Source organism: Euprymna scolopes, chromosome 21 (genome assembly GCF_053919585.1).
Source record: "Euprymna scolopes isolate OS-2025 chromosome 21, ASM5391958v1, whole genome shotgun sequence".
Classification (NCBI taxonomy): domain Eukaryota; kingdom Metazoa; phylum Mollusca; class Cephalopoda; order Sepiida; family Sepiolidae; genus Euprymna; species Euprymna scolopes.
Genome location: NC_136502.1, coordinates 27537509 through 27552972, shown reverse-complemented (window position 1 = coordinate 27552972; position 15464 = coordinate 27537509). Strand labels below are relative to the sequence as shown.

At 31.3% G+C, this 15464-nt stretch overlaps 1 protein-coding gene across 1 annotated transcript; it reads right to left on the bottom strand.

Moving 5' to 3' along the window:
• Positions 1-325: 325 nt before the first annotated feature.
• Positions 326-15361, bottom strand: LOC145242944 (protocadherin beta-8-like). Its single transcript, XM_080106053.1, has 4 exons — positions 15228-15361; positions 6844-9245; positions 5156-5279; positions 326-483 (listed from the first exon to the last, which is right to left on the bottom strand). The coding sequence occupies exons 2-4, from the start codon at positions 9229-9231 to the stop codon at positions 332-334; spliced, it is 2664 nt and encodes an 887-aa protein (XP_079962179.1). The 5' UTR covers positions 9232-9245; positions 15228-15361; the 3' UTR covers positions 326-331.
• Positions 15362-15464: the final 103 nt, after the last annotated feature.

Genomic DNA, 15464 nt, shown 5'->3' with positions numbered 1-15464 from the left:
TGAATATCATTATTGAAAGATGCTGATATATGACCAATTTCATAAATCATTTTTAATTGTCATTTATTGCAAATTTGTTTTGTACAGGTAAAGACAGTAGGTTTATCTTAATTAAAAATATTGCATTCACTCCCTTTTAATGTCAAGTCTTTGCATAAAGTAAATTGAAAAAAAAACAATGCATTTTATATAATTAATTAAACTTTTTCCGAATAATATACTGTGTGTATATATATATATATATATATAAATTGTGGAAGAAATAGTTTTTATATGTTTTATACCAATATTTGAATGTATATTTCAATTGTTTGTGTTGATAACATTTTTGCTAATTAATGTGTGGCAGTGGTGGTAATGGTCTATCATTAGATGTTTGTTGGTTGTTCAATTCTAGAAGATTTCTTGATTGTGGAAAAGGAACAGAAATATCACTTTTATTCAGACTGCCTGAATGAACTGATGACTTCATGAGAGATTGATCTGAAAAAGAAAAAGATTAATAGAGATATAAATTTAATAATATTTCAAAATTTCATTCTACATAAAAGTTTTGAATATATAGCTTAACTTTACTGACCCATTGTTAACCAGGAATTTGTTTACTTTCATTTTTGTTTAACTACTAGCAGTTCAGCCCGGCTTTGCTCGGGCCCTATGTACTGTTCATAATTTGCCCTACGTGTGAATACACTTTATGTAAGATTTCAAATGTTTAGACCAAAATTTGTCTAAGTAATTTCAAAGAGACTGCAGAGGTAAATTTTTTTATACTTTGACCCCAATTTTTGCCCCATAACATTTATTTTTGGGGGCTCAAATCAAATTAAAATGTTTGATCCATGTTCAAGTAACCTACATCTAAAATTTAAAGTGTTTAGACCCAAAATTGGTGGAAGAGTTTGGTAGAGTTTTCAAAGGTCAAATTGTTGAACTTTGACCCCTTGACAATCAAATTTCTGGCCGAAAACCGATTAAAAAGATTTTCCCAAATCTCAGTACTCTGGATATCAAATCTCGAGGCTCTAGACCGAAAATTGACAGAGTTATTTGGTATAATATATATATACACAAACTATGGAAAACGATAGGTAGGAAAATAATTATTCATAAAAACAGTTCTGATAAGATTACATGCTGGGTCAGACGTATTGGATCATGTGACGTAAGCAAAGGGGAAGTAACTCAATTCAAACACAATGTGTAGCAGACAAAATTTAATCGGGAAACAAAAATGAACATAACATATACACATAATTTGTGAATTTCTTAAAAATAATATTTTTTTAACTGTTTGAATTTTTAATTCTTTTTATAAAAATAACTGATTGAATTTATGAGAAATTGAAAACTTAATTACCCCCCTTCCTGTTAACTCTCCAATTCAAATAGGTAGATTTTGAAACCAAATCACTAACTTTTACAAATATATTTTTTTCATGAATTATTATTTTTCTAACATTGTTTTTCATAATTTTTGAATATGTTACTATTTGTGACATGACTAGAGAAACAAAACTAGAATGAGACAACCAGGCCTTTATGTGCTGTAGACTTAACATGCAACGTAGCATATCTACTGCTCTCCCTTGATCCAGGACTGTACCCTAATCAACCAAGTCTCTGACAGCATATATACAGCACTCTCCCTCGATACTAGTGCACAAGTTCATGTATTTGGTGACTTCAATGTTCACCACAGTAACTGGCTTGGATTCTCTACTTACACAGACACAGCTGGTAGCATAACACATAGCTTCTCTATATCTCATTCCCTATCATAGGTTACATTTTTGACATGTTTCCCAGATCAGCAAGATCAACATGCCTCACTTCTAGATCTATTTCTGACCACAGTTCCCGATGATTGTGTAATGAATGCCCATAGCCCACTTGGGAATGCTGATCACGCTGTGATAATGGTAGAAATCACCCTAAATTCTCAACCCAAAACTGAAGAGCTATTGCTCAAAACGACAACATATTATAAGAAGGCTGACTGAGAAGCCATCAGGGATCTCATTAGAGATGCCTCATGGGAAAATATCTTTCCTCTTCCCGCTGAACAATGCATAAATGAGACCACTGAATGCTTCAAAATGGCAATTGAAGCATATCTTCCTGCATAGAAATTCTATAGCAAACTCCACTCTCTCCAATGGTTTACTTCTACTTGTGCAGCTGCTATTGCTCAAAGACAGCCTGCATACCACAGAGTTAACCAACAGAAGTCCAGTACAAACAGAGAAAAGTTTATAGAAGCTAGAAGTAATTGTAAGAAAGAAATAGCAACAGCTAAGAGAGAATATACTAAAACCCCCAGAAAACGCATCAAAGCACAGAAATTAGGAACCCGTGATTTCTGAAAAATCTACAACAGTGTAGTAAATAATGGGCAATCAACAATTCCTCCATTATCCAACAATCATGAGGTTGTTTGCACAGCAACTGAGAAGGCTAACATGCTTGCCAGTCGGTTTGCTTCAAACTCTACATTCTCGCTCCCTGATTTTTTTTGCAGACAGATGCCACACTAGATGATCTGAAAATCAACCCTTCTTAGGTGCATGATATCATAAAAAACTAGACACCTCAAAAGCACGTGGACCTGATCTCATCCCGGCTGTGCTATATAAAAAAAAATCTGTTGAGGTTGCTCCAGTCCTCTCCAAACTTTACAACAAATGCTTTAACAAATCATGCTTTCCTGACTGCTGTAAAATTGCTTCTGTGGTACCAGTTTACAAGAATTCTGGCGAAAGAACTGACCCATTAAATTATCACTCCATTAGCTTCTTGCTGCTTTTCGCCAAACTATTTGAGTCCATAATTAATCAAACTCTAGTCCATCACCTTACAGTTGCTAAACTTCTGACCGACCAACAATATGAATTTAGGCAAACCTGTTCTACAGCAGATATCCTAACTGTAATCTCTGAACATATATACCATACACTGAACAAAGCAGGGGAGGGTAGAACGGTAGCCTTAGATATATCTAAGGATTTTGATGAGGTATGGCATGATGGTCTTCTCAGGAAAATCAGATGAATACTTAACATAATTAAACCCTTCTTAAATAAGAGAAGAATCCAGGTTGTCCTTGACGGTCGTACATCTAAACAATATGATATAAATGCGGGAGTACCTCAGGGATTTATCCTTGAAACTTTATTATTCTTAAAATTCATAAATGACCACCCTGATAAAATTGTCTCTGAGATATGTATATTTGCTGATGACACCATGCTCTATAACAGGCATGAGGGGAAAACAAATGAACATATATCTAAGGAAATGGCAGTAACACTGAAGGAAGACCTGCAATCTGTGGTGGAATGGGGACAAAAATGGGTGGCCACATTCAATGCTGCCAAGACTAAGCTTGTTTCCTTCAATAATTACAAGAAACCTCCTTAACCACCAATAGCTATAAATACATTACCTGAAAGTACTTCTTTTAAACTCCTTGGCTTAAAGTTCACAGGGAATGCGAGGAAGGTGGGCTTTCTCCATCGGGCTAGAAAGTTACTTACGCCTGAAAGTATCCTGTAGTTCTACAAAGCCAGCATTCGCCCATGTATGGAGTATTGTTGTCACATTTGGGTTGGTGTATCTGCTAGTCTCTTGCTCCTGGACAGGGTTAAAAAAAGTGTCGTCAACCTGATCGGTCCTGAACTGTCATCTAATCTTTAGCCTCTGTCCCATGTTGCATTCCTCTGCCTGTTCTACAAGTATTTTAATAGTGGATATTTCAATGAACTACAAGCCCTTGCACCCCCCCCTCGACGTAAATGCCCCCCGACAAACCCGATAAGCAGCAAAATCCCACCTCTACACAGTAGAGATCCCTAGATGTAAGAAAGCCTTCAACTCTAATAGTTTATTCCCCAGAACTGCTAAACTTTGGAACTCCCTTCCGTGTTCCTGCTTTCCCAACTGTACTGTCATGCAGAAGTTCAAGTGTAATGTGAACAGACATCTTCTTGGTCAACTCTCTATATTGACTTATTTTGAATAAAAAGAACCTGAGGACAATTGCTTTTTTTTTTTTTTTACTTTGTTTTTGTTATGAAATAGTAAGTATGAAAACTAATAACAAATGGATATTTATCTTAGAAATAAACTCAAATTTATCTAAATGTGTTGAATCAGTCAATGAAGCGGAATGGTAGTCATAACTTTATGTATTTGTCCTTCAAGTTCTTCTAAATTTCTTGGTTTGTTTGAGTAGATTTGCTCTTTCAGGCAACCCCAGAGAAAAAAGTTGCAGGGCATTTAGTCAGGACTTCTAGCCAGCCATTTGTGCAAACCACAACGACTTATCCATATTCCAGAGAATTGGGCATTCAGCTACTCACAAATAACAATAGCAAAATGTGGCAGTACTTCACTATGTTGAGAGGAGAAATTTAGCCAATTATTAGTGCTTGAGACAATATCGAAGATTTAATTTTTATGCAAGATGAAGCTCTTCTACAAGGGCAAATACGTGAAGTTATGATTACCAATCCGCAAGAGTTTCTTGTGAAATCAGTTGATGCGATTCTTGGTCAACTTAAAAAGATGGTGGCAAAAGAATTTTAAAAGTCTGCATTATACTTTTTTCTCATATTCATTAACTGTATAAAGTATATTTCCAAAATAAATTGTATTTTAGACTAGGAAGTTACTTTTCAATCACTATATATATATATATATATATATATATATATATATATATATATATATATATATATATAGATAGATAGATAGATAGATAGATAGATAGATAGAGCCATCTCTGCCATTAGCAATAATGCAAAGTTCTTCATAAATGAATGGAGCACAACTTATTTTATAACTAATTAAGAAATGTGAATGATTTGAAATGAAAATAATTATAGTATGTTAATCACTCAAAAGAATTTTAACTTTAGGAATTTCACATTATTATTAGAATTTTATAATAAAATACCTCATTACTGATTGATTTTGAGCATTTCTTGGTAATTTGTTTTAGTGGTTTCTTTTGATAATACCAAATAACTTTGCACTTATATAAAACAGTTGGTATTTTAAATATTTCATTCACTGAATATTTGTTCATTAAATTTTCATGCATAAATATTTAATATTTTAGACTTGTTTTAATAATTATTTAAAAAAAAGTTACCTGCATTTTGTAAATTATTTGTGGAATTTTCTTCTCTCCAATTAAGACCAGCGCCTTGTTGAGTAGGTACTGTAGATCTCCAAGTAAAATAATCCGGTGGAATTGATACATTTTGCGTATACATCTAATAAATAGTAATAATAAAAGATTGTTTGTTAAAAAATTGTTTAATTAAGATAAAATATTTTTACTTTATCAAACTGAGAGTAAGGCAAATGCCAAATAGCTTAAAAAACAATGTAAATATCAGTATTTCAATTAAAATTGGAGCAAATATATTTAAAGTTAAAATACATTTCAGGTAATTTTCAATATAAAAGTAAATTCTTATGTTTTCTTTTATTACTAGCCTGGGTGCCCAGTATTGCCTAGGTGTGTATGTTGAGCAAAAGAAAAAAAAAGTGGTACTAGGCAGGCAGGCTCGAACCAACACCGTGAAGGAGAAAAAGAATGTGTCCATTGCCAAACCGGAAGTGGCAAAAGTTTAAATTAAGGCTAGTCAATCGAAAAGAGGGGATGACTTTTGAAAATATTAGCAAAAACGACCCCTCCCTGTAGAAAAGTGCCTAGTTGAGAGTGAAGGAATTAATACTTTTAGCCAATTTTTCAATATTTGTCGTCCAAAGGGTTGAGCTTCAAAACATTACTGATCTCATGAATATTTGTTGCCTCTATCAAAAGTTTTAGGCATACTTACATACATACATTTAAATAGACAGGTAAGATTTATATTATAGATTACTAAATTTTACTGTAGTCAAATTTAGTTTAAGTAAACTATAAAAAATGTTATCATTCATTACTAAGTCTTTTTTTTTTTCATTATTATATTATATATCAACCAAAACATGCCAGCATATGAAGTAAACATTAAACCAAATATAATGATATATATAAAACAAATATGCTTGTGTGTCTATCTGTTCATGCATCATTTGTCAATAGTTGCTCACAGAGATAAACTAATTTCATATTTGGAATTAGCAGTTCATGCAAGTATTATATATTCAAAAAACCATGCAAGGCATTTATTTATCACTGAAAAATATTAGTGTACACCAAAACTTTGGAAAAATAAACAAGTAGAATTTTAATAAAAAAATAACACTAATTTGCTATTAAGAGTCCACAAACTCCAAATGATATTCACATCCAGCCAGCATGTTGTTGCAGATTATCTCCGTTTTTCTAAAATAAGACCAACACGCAAGCTTCTTCAGAGTTTGTGTACTCTAAATAGTAAATCAATTTTCCTGTGATTTTCTTTTAAACCATCATATTTCACTTGAGCATCGATATAAATAAGCATGAAAGTTTTTTGTTTCATAATAATATAAGATAATGTGTTGGTTTCATTTGTTTAATAATTTTTGCAATCCTTAAATGCTGGGAACCATTTAAAAAATAAATGTTTTACTTTTGTAAACAAAGTGTAGTTGTATTATAAATGAGCAGAAGCAAAGGGTTCCATACTTTCCCAAAATTTATTTAATTATTTTCAACATATTTGATATACAGGAAACACTGAGTAATCTGATGGTTTGCAATAAAATGGCATTTAAATAACTTCTGAATTCAAACAAACTGAAAGAAAAAGGTTTATTTTTTTATTGTACAGTCTATTTATAACCGCTGAAGTTGACTAATTTTTTTAATAGAATTTAATAAAAATGGAAACTGTTACTTACTTGTGATGATAATTCATTTGGTAGCTGTGATTTCTGTCGTAGAGCATCTGCTGAAGTTAATTGTCTTGCTGTTGTCAGGGGAGTATTTGTTGATGGCACTTGGTTTATTTGCAAAGGCTGGGCAGGATGAGGCCAAGTGTTTCCAGTGTAAGAAGGAGCAATGAGTTGTCTCTGTTCACCAACATATCTATTGGAAGGATCAAGTGCTTGGGCATAGGCCACATTTGACTGACCATTACATCGAATGATGCAGATTGATAATGAAGCTGTAATGAAGACAGCTATTGTGACTGCTATGACTGTAATAATAATGACGAGATTAAGATGCACCTTCTCTTCAGTGTGAAGCTGAACAACATTTAACATTTCTGATGTGTTGTTGCTGATAGTGAGTGTTAAAAAGAGAGTAGTTGTTGCTGATAGAACTGGCCTACCACTATCCTCGACAAGAATGTCAAGCTGATAGGAGCCAGCATTTTGTTGGCTGAGTTGTCTATTGAAAGCTAAGAAACCAGTGTACTGGTTGATGGTGAACATCTGTTTGTCATTGCCTCTGATTATTTGATATTTTAGAAATGCATTCTCTTGACTATCACTGTCGGCTGCCTTTATCTGTGTGATGTTCTTGTTTCTGGCATCAGGGTAATATGTGACATGTAGATTGTAAGGTTTAACACTGGGAAATGTAAAATATGGAGCATTATCATTTTTATCAGTGACCTCAACAATCACATTGACTGTGTTATTGAGAGATGGTGTTCCATTGTCTTTCACAAACACCTTGAAGTGATAAGTATGTTGAAACTCATGATCAAGAGACATAATTGCTGATAGTAATCCATTTGTGGTTATTTTGAAAGGTAAGAAGTGTTTGTTGTTATTGGTGATGAGAGAATATTTCAGTTTTCCTCCATCTCCCAAGTCTGGATCAGTGGCATTGATGTAGCCAAGAGTAATTCTTGAGTTTTGATTCTCATCAATGAAGAATTTAAATGTGTCTTTTGTAAATTGTGGCCTTACATCATTGATGTCCATCACTTGAATGGAGAATTTGCTGTTACTATGAAGAGGAGGAGAACCTTTATCTTGACAACTGATCACAACATCATGGTGCTCTTCTTTCTCTCTGTCAAGAGGATTTTTCAGTGTCACTTCATATTTCTTTGTACCTAAATTCTGAAGCTGAAATTTATCATGATGAAGATGACAACTGACATCTCCATTTTGTCCTTCATCATTGTCTATTACTTTCACATAAGCAATGAAGCTGCCAGTTTTAGAATTTTCTAAAATCTCAACAGTATTCTCATTTGATGATGAAGGAAAATTCATATCAATGGCCGGTGCTGTGTTGTCACGGCTTATCAAATTAATAATTACTATGGCTCTTGAGCTTAATGGTGAATTTCCTCCATCTTCAGCTGTTATATAAAGTTTATGTGAGGTCTTTTCACCTGATTTGAACTTTTTCTGCAAGAATAATTGCCCAGTTGTTTCTACTAATTGGAAAAAAGCTTTGGATTTTTCATTTGTCTTGTAATTCCAATGATATGAAACTCTTCCATTTTGTCCTGCATCCAAATCAGTTGCTGATAAAATAGCAATTGGTGTTGTTTTACTCTCTTCATTCTTTATTGAAATATTATAAACCTTTTTAGAAAATATTGGTAAATTATCATTAACATCAATTACTGAAATATGAACATTTAGTATGTTCTGTTTTGGAGGAGAGCCTGCATCTTTTGCCACAATTTGTACAACATAAGAATCTTTGGTTTCTCTATCTAAAGTTTCTTCCAGTTTCAACCATAAAACTGATGTCCCTTCAACATCTGGAGTAATGAACAAAGTAAATGGTTCATTTTTCATCTTTTTAAGCTCATATGTAATCTTTGAATTTAATATTCCAACATCTTTATCAATTGCATTAGGGATTATTATTTTGGTCCCTGGAACAACATCTTCATCAAATTCAATGTTGGTTTGTTTTTCTGGAAATTCTGGCTTGTGATCATTAATATCTTTTATGATGACTTTGATTTCTAAAATCTTTATTGAAGAAGTTCCTTTACGAACAGCTACATCAATGAGTTGAAAGCATTGTTCATTACGTTTACACATTGCTTCTGCATCCAATGTGATTGTTGCATAGAGTTTTCCTGTTTTCTTAGAGACTTTGAAATATTGTGAACTATCAACTTTCCCTTGTAGTTGACTGAATGTGATGAGTTTCTTGTCTTGGTAGGACATGTTCTCCATTATCTTAGAATCAATAGAAATATCACCAATGTAGGTACCGGGGCCTTTTCCTTCCTCCACTGTATATGTAATGTCTACACTCAAACAAACAGGTATTGTGTACAGAAGAATACATAGAAGTCCAATCATGTTTAATTGATTTCCTGTAAAGAAAAAAAGGAATGCACATGATGTGTGTGGCAATTTAAATTATTTAATTGCTATATCCCTATATATAATAAAAGAGGCACAGTTTTCTCTCTGCACCAAAATAATGATTTCTCCCCAGTAACATTTCTTCCTATTCTCATTAATTGTTACCTAGAAATTTTATTATTCCGGAACATACAAAAAACGAACACATCAGCCCTTATTCAAGATGGCTGCTTGGTCTACATGCATAATGAAACTTCTGTTCCTTCGTTCTTAACTGTTCAAGCTTTACTCATTTGATTTAATAAACATTATTAATTTATAACACTAATATATGAACGAATCTCTGATGTACATCTTCGAAATAAACCCCAACCCCACTCTAAGAACGTTATAACTGAAATCTTACCCCCGCTGATAAAAGTCATAAAAATATATATATATATATATATATATATTTTCTGAAAGTTAATAAAAGAAATCTGCCGTATGTCTTCCTAACAGAGTTTTCATGTGGAGGAAGGAGGGTTAATTATTTGTACCTTGTTTGCTTATTTTCTTATTGCAAACGAAGAATCCAGCGCGGCTATCATTCCTTTCACCCACGACGCATGCATGTCGACCCGTCTTCCTTGAATTGGTTAAAATAGAATAAAACATAAAGGTATTTAGCTTGGACCAGTGGATAAGAGGATTTGCGTCGTAACCTACGGGTTGAACATTCACACCCATTCATCGGATCGATTTTTTTTCTTTTTAAACATAACATTTACACAGGGTTATTTTTGTGATTATATGTTCACTTCTTTATTTTTCTGTTTTTAGCTCTTTTTTGGTATTTTTCCATGATCTTTTTTGGCGAGAATTATGTATACCTTTTCGTGCTTTTTTTTCTCTGTTTTCCTCAGTTTTTTTCTATTATCAAATTCACATAGTTTTATTTTTTTAAATTTTTTATATTCCTTTTTATTTGGGCAAGACTAGAGTTTTGGTGGAAAAATAACCTCGAACCCTCTATCACATAAAAGGAACTGATTTTCTGTAGTCACCGGTATGTTACCATGAAAACAATGTAAACAATTTATTTTATATAATTAAACATTCAATACCTTTTTAAAGATAAACAATAATAATACAAATATAAATAATTATTTATCAGAACATATTAACAAATTTAAACAATATAAATAGAACGTTTTTAAAATTTTAAAACGACAAAAACCGTTTTTAAGTTTAAGTTGATGTAATTTAGCATATAAACGTCTGGACCACTTTGATTATGGAAAATATGAACATGACGCAATTGTCCATGAAGAAAACTTCATTGACCTAATTGACCTCTTGATACACACGTAAACTCTCGAAGGTTTATGGTCCCATTGTAAAAAAAAAAAAAATGAGAAAAGTTGGAAACAAGGAAACTTTTCGGGTGCATATGATGGAATTCATGTGGCGAAGAAAGAAAATGGGAGAAGTCTTTCCTCGTATAATAAAATGCATTTGTAAACAATATTTATTTAAAAATAAAACATTAAAAAGTTTAAAATTATGAACTACAGCCACAACTTTTTACAAACAATTATATTGCTTAATATTCGAAAACTATGTATTTGCGGAAAATTTAAATGCAATATTCGTTTTCAGCATACCCGAAAACCTTTAAAAATAGTCATTTCAAGGAGAAATGTTCAGGTGGAAACCAAGTAAAAAATTACTGTTTAAAATTATAAAAAGTTTGGTACTTATGTATTTTTGTTACCATGCTGAAATAATGTTATTATTTTGAATGCTATTTTGTGCTTCCACCTAACAATTTAATTTAATAAAAAAAAAGGTGCTTATGCATTTTTTTTATTAAATTATTAGGTGAAAGTACAAAGTAGTTACAAAACACCCTCCTCTCCCCATGTTAAGAATGGCTTTCTAAATAATGATATTATTTCAACATGGTTCAATAAGTGCATAAATACCAAAAAAAAAAAAAGAAAAAAAGTATTGTGAAACTTGAATTTAACCTGAAAAATACAAAAAATTCTGTTTTTATTAAAGTTAAAAATATAAAAGGTTTATATTGTTTAAAATTATAAAAAGTGCTATTTATATTGTTTAAAACTTTAAAAAAATGTTCTTTTTAAAATAAAATAGTTTAAACATTAAAGATTATTCTGTATGTATATATTGTTTAAAATAAATAAATAAATAAAAAGTGTTTATTCTTTTTTTAACAAGTTGTTTTCATATTATTAAAACAACTTCTATATTATTGTTTGTATATTGTTGGAATAGTAACATAACGGTGATTAGGGAGTTTGGTTCCTTTTATGTGATAGCGGGTTCAAGGTTATTTTTCCATCTAAACTCCAATCTTGTCTTTATTTGTTTGTTTTTTTTTATTATCGAAATGAAAAGAAGAACCTTCATTTGTTTACAGGGTTTTTCTTTTTTGTTTGTTTTGGGGTTTATTTATTTATTTATTAGTGACATAATTGCAACCAAATATTGTAGTAATTAATGAAAAAAAATAAATAATAAATACACGGAAGAAATTTTGTTTCATTTCCTTAGGATAGGATTTCATGTTTTCGTTCTTAAATAAATTTCTACTTCTTAATAAAACATTGAGACAAACTATTTTTACTCACAGAGACCAGTAAGTAATCAGTCAACATTACCACAGCTTCAACAGCTAAATGGATGTTTTTTTGTTTTTTTTATCACCTGTGGATAGCAACAACTGTATTGTACTTTTTTTTTTCGAGATGGGGGACACGCTTCCACTAGGCAACGCCAGTTAACAGGTACTGCTAGTTAATAAATAAGATAAAATTACTACTGATTAAATATCAGTCAACCTTGGCATGAAAATGTAAAATTGATTCGCATTTAACATTAAGGGCGCTGGGAGGAAAACAAAATAATTTCAAAGAACCTATTTCTCATGAAAATTTAAATATCTAATAAAGTAAAAATCTTTAGAGAATAAGTAAAGAAAATATTAAAATATAATTGATAACATGTTTATGCTTAAATTATAATGCTATATAATTTAGATATGATTTTTCTATTGGAAACTAATAAAAAAAATAAGTTAATAACTAATTGGATTAAAAAAATGATTGAAAAATAACAGTATTATTGGAGAGGTTAAGCAGCGGAAATAAGGTATCCACAAATAGGAACAGTGATTTATTCATGAGTTTTCGTTTCTAGAGCAATAGCTCTTGATATATTAAAGACTTTTGATTAGGGTTTGACACAAAGATTTGCTTCACAAACTGGCTAGCTGTAGAACATCTGAAAATGCCTCTTCAACCATCAAACACTTTCTCCCTGATAGGTTTATAAAAGTAGTTGTTGATGGGAAGAAGTCGGAAGCCCATAGTATCAATTTTACACACTATGGCAATATTTCAAAGAGCATTAGTGATCATGATCTTTCTGATTCTTTCTTTTCCATCATGTAATGGGGGATGGAGAAGGTGACTGGTTACTTTTAATACATCTTGATTCTTCAAGCTTCTCTCATTTCATCACCAATGCTCAGATCCTCATGTTACTCCAATTTAAATAAATCGCTCTCCTTGACAAAAACTCTGCTTGATACACTTCTAGGATTGACCTACATTCCAAACCTCAAATGGAAGACTGTTGTAAATTCTATTGCTAAAGTTACTGGAAAATCGTTGGCTAATTCTATCACTCCAGAAAATTTCTCACAATTGACGTGTATCTAAAACTGAACAGAACTTGAGTAAAGTTTATTTCCAAGAACTACTCATTTGCAGAACACTACCACAAGGCTGCTTCCCAGTATACTACAACCTGGTCGTTTTCAAATCCAATGCTTACAAATTCTTAATGTCTTAAATAATCAAATTCTGTCCAGTTTCAACCATCGTTATAAATCCTCAAGGTGCTGCCTCATTGCCCATTTTACAAACTCATATCCTTGAGTGACCTTTGGGCCTTGATAAGTGACTCATTAGTACATAAAACAAAAAAAAATAAGTCTGTTTTCTACTATTCCATTCAAATATATTCAGTTTTTAACATTACCTCAGGACCATTTATGAGCGCCTTATTTCAACTGTTTGATCTGTCATTTTTAGATCATTTTTGAAATCAACTTAAAATTAATGGAACTCACACCCTTGATCTATTTATATATTTTGATTAAATATCTGTATCTTAATAGCTAAAATTTTGACTGTATATAATGATTTGAATTAAAATACCAAGATTTTCAATTCAAAAAATATATATACACTAGCATTTCAGCCCAGCATTGTCCGGGTGTTTGGAGGTTATGTTGAGCAAAAAAAAAAAAAAAACTGATAGTAGAAAGGCAGGCTCGAACCCATACCGCAAAGAAGGAGGAAAAGAATGAGAAAAATCGTGACATCTTTGCTGTTACGACCACCGCCAAACCGGAAGTGACGTAGGTTTAAATTAAGGCTAGACAATTGAAAAGAGGGGATGACTTTCGACAATATTGGCGAAAAAAGCGACCCCTCCCTGTAGAAAAGTGACCAGTTGAAGGTGAAGAAACTAATGTTTTTAGCCAATTTTTCGAAATTTGTCATCTGAAAGGTTGAGCTTAAAAACGATACTGACCTTATAAAAATCCGTTGCCTCTGTTGAAAATTTTAGGCAGCTATGTAAACATACATACATACATACATTTATATATTGGTAGCTCAAATTTTTGACCCAAACCGATTAAAATGCTTGCCCTATCTCTGAATACCATTTATGTAAAATTTCAAATGTTTAGACCAGAAATTGTCTGAGTAATTTGGTAGAGACCATAGTGGTCAATTTTTTAAAAACTTTGACTCCTATTATGACCCCTTAACATTTATTGTTTTGGGCTCAAATCAAGTTATTAAGTGAAATCCATGTCCATGGAACCTATATCTAAAATTTCAAGTGTTTAGACCCAAAATTGGCGGAGGAGTTTGGTAGAGTTCTCAAAGGTTAAATCGTTGAATTTTGACTCTTTAACAACCAAATTTCTGGACGAAAACTGATTAAAGATTTTCCCAAATCTCAGTACCCTGTATATCAAATTTCGAGTCTGTAGACTGAAAATTGACAGAGATATTGATACATCAGCTGAAAAATTGTGAAAACATTCAAGATGAAAACAGTAGTTGAATAATCCAAATAATATGAATTATAATGTAATATTTTGTATTTAATTTAATGTTAGTTAAACTTATAATCAGAATATTTTATTTATTTATGCAGTATATATCATGTAAATGAAATATATTAAGATGCATCAAAAAATTAAAATCATTTTAACCTTTTTTATTTCACAATTTTGAAATACTATAAACTTCTCAAACATTATGTGTATAATGAATTCTTTAATTTTAATTACTATATCTATATTTATAAACAAACAATAATTTCTATGAAAATGTAAAAATTGAAATCTTAAAATTCATTACAAAATAAATAGTGTTTTAAAATGTATAAATAGTGAATTATTTCTTTAAAAGCATCTCCCTTCCCCAGCCCAAGAAAAATGGATGTATTTACTTATATTGTTGTTTGTACATTGGAATACCGGATAGGGAAAAGCTATTTGTATATATTCTAAAACAAACAAACTAACATTTAAAAATCATGCATAACGCTTTCAAAACGTATTTGTAAATATCATAAAACTTACTGAAAATATGTGTTGATTAAATTTCTGTAATGGCATCTTACATCTAAACAAGTTATGGAAAAAAATTGTAATTAAAAAAAAAACAAAAAAACAGAAAAATGTTATAACTCAAAATATAAATTTCTTGTATGAATTATTTTAATTGTGTTTTTTTTTTTTACTTCAAATTTGTATATGAATGATTTTTATTAGCCCAAAATAATAGTAATAAATGTTTTTGAGAAATTATTTGTCAGATATGAATGAGCGCTATCTTTGTAGCAGTTTATCCCAAGGAAAAAAAAGTGTTATTAGAAAAAGAAAAGCTCCTTACCTTTGTTATGATATCCAATGTACAATCTATTATCCAGTGATGAATCTGTATATTCTTTGTCTTATAAATGAGGAATATATTTTTAATAAAGATGTATTTACTATTAATATAATAAAATAGTTGTCCTAAGAAGTATGGTGTCTGTGTAATGGCTGTATGCATCAGAAGAAGGAGGATGATGTGTCATATAAAATAGAACTACCAATTCACGTTCATAATTTTATATTTTTTGAATTT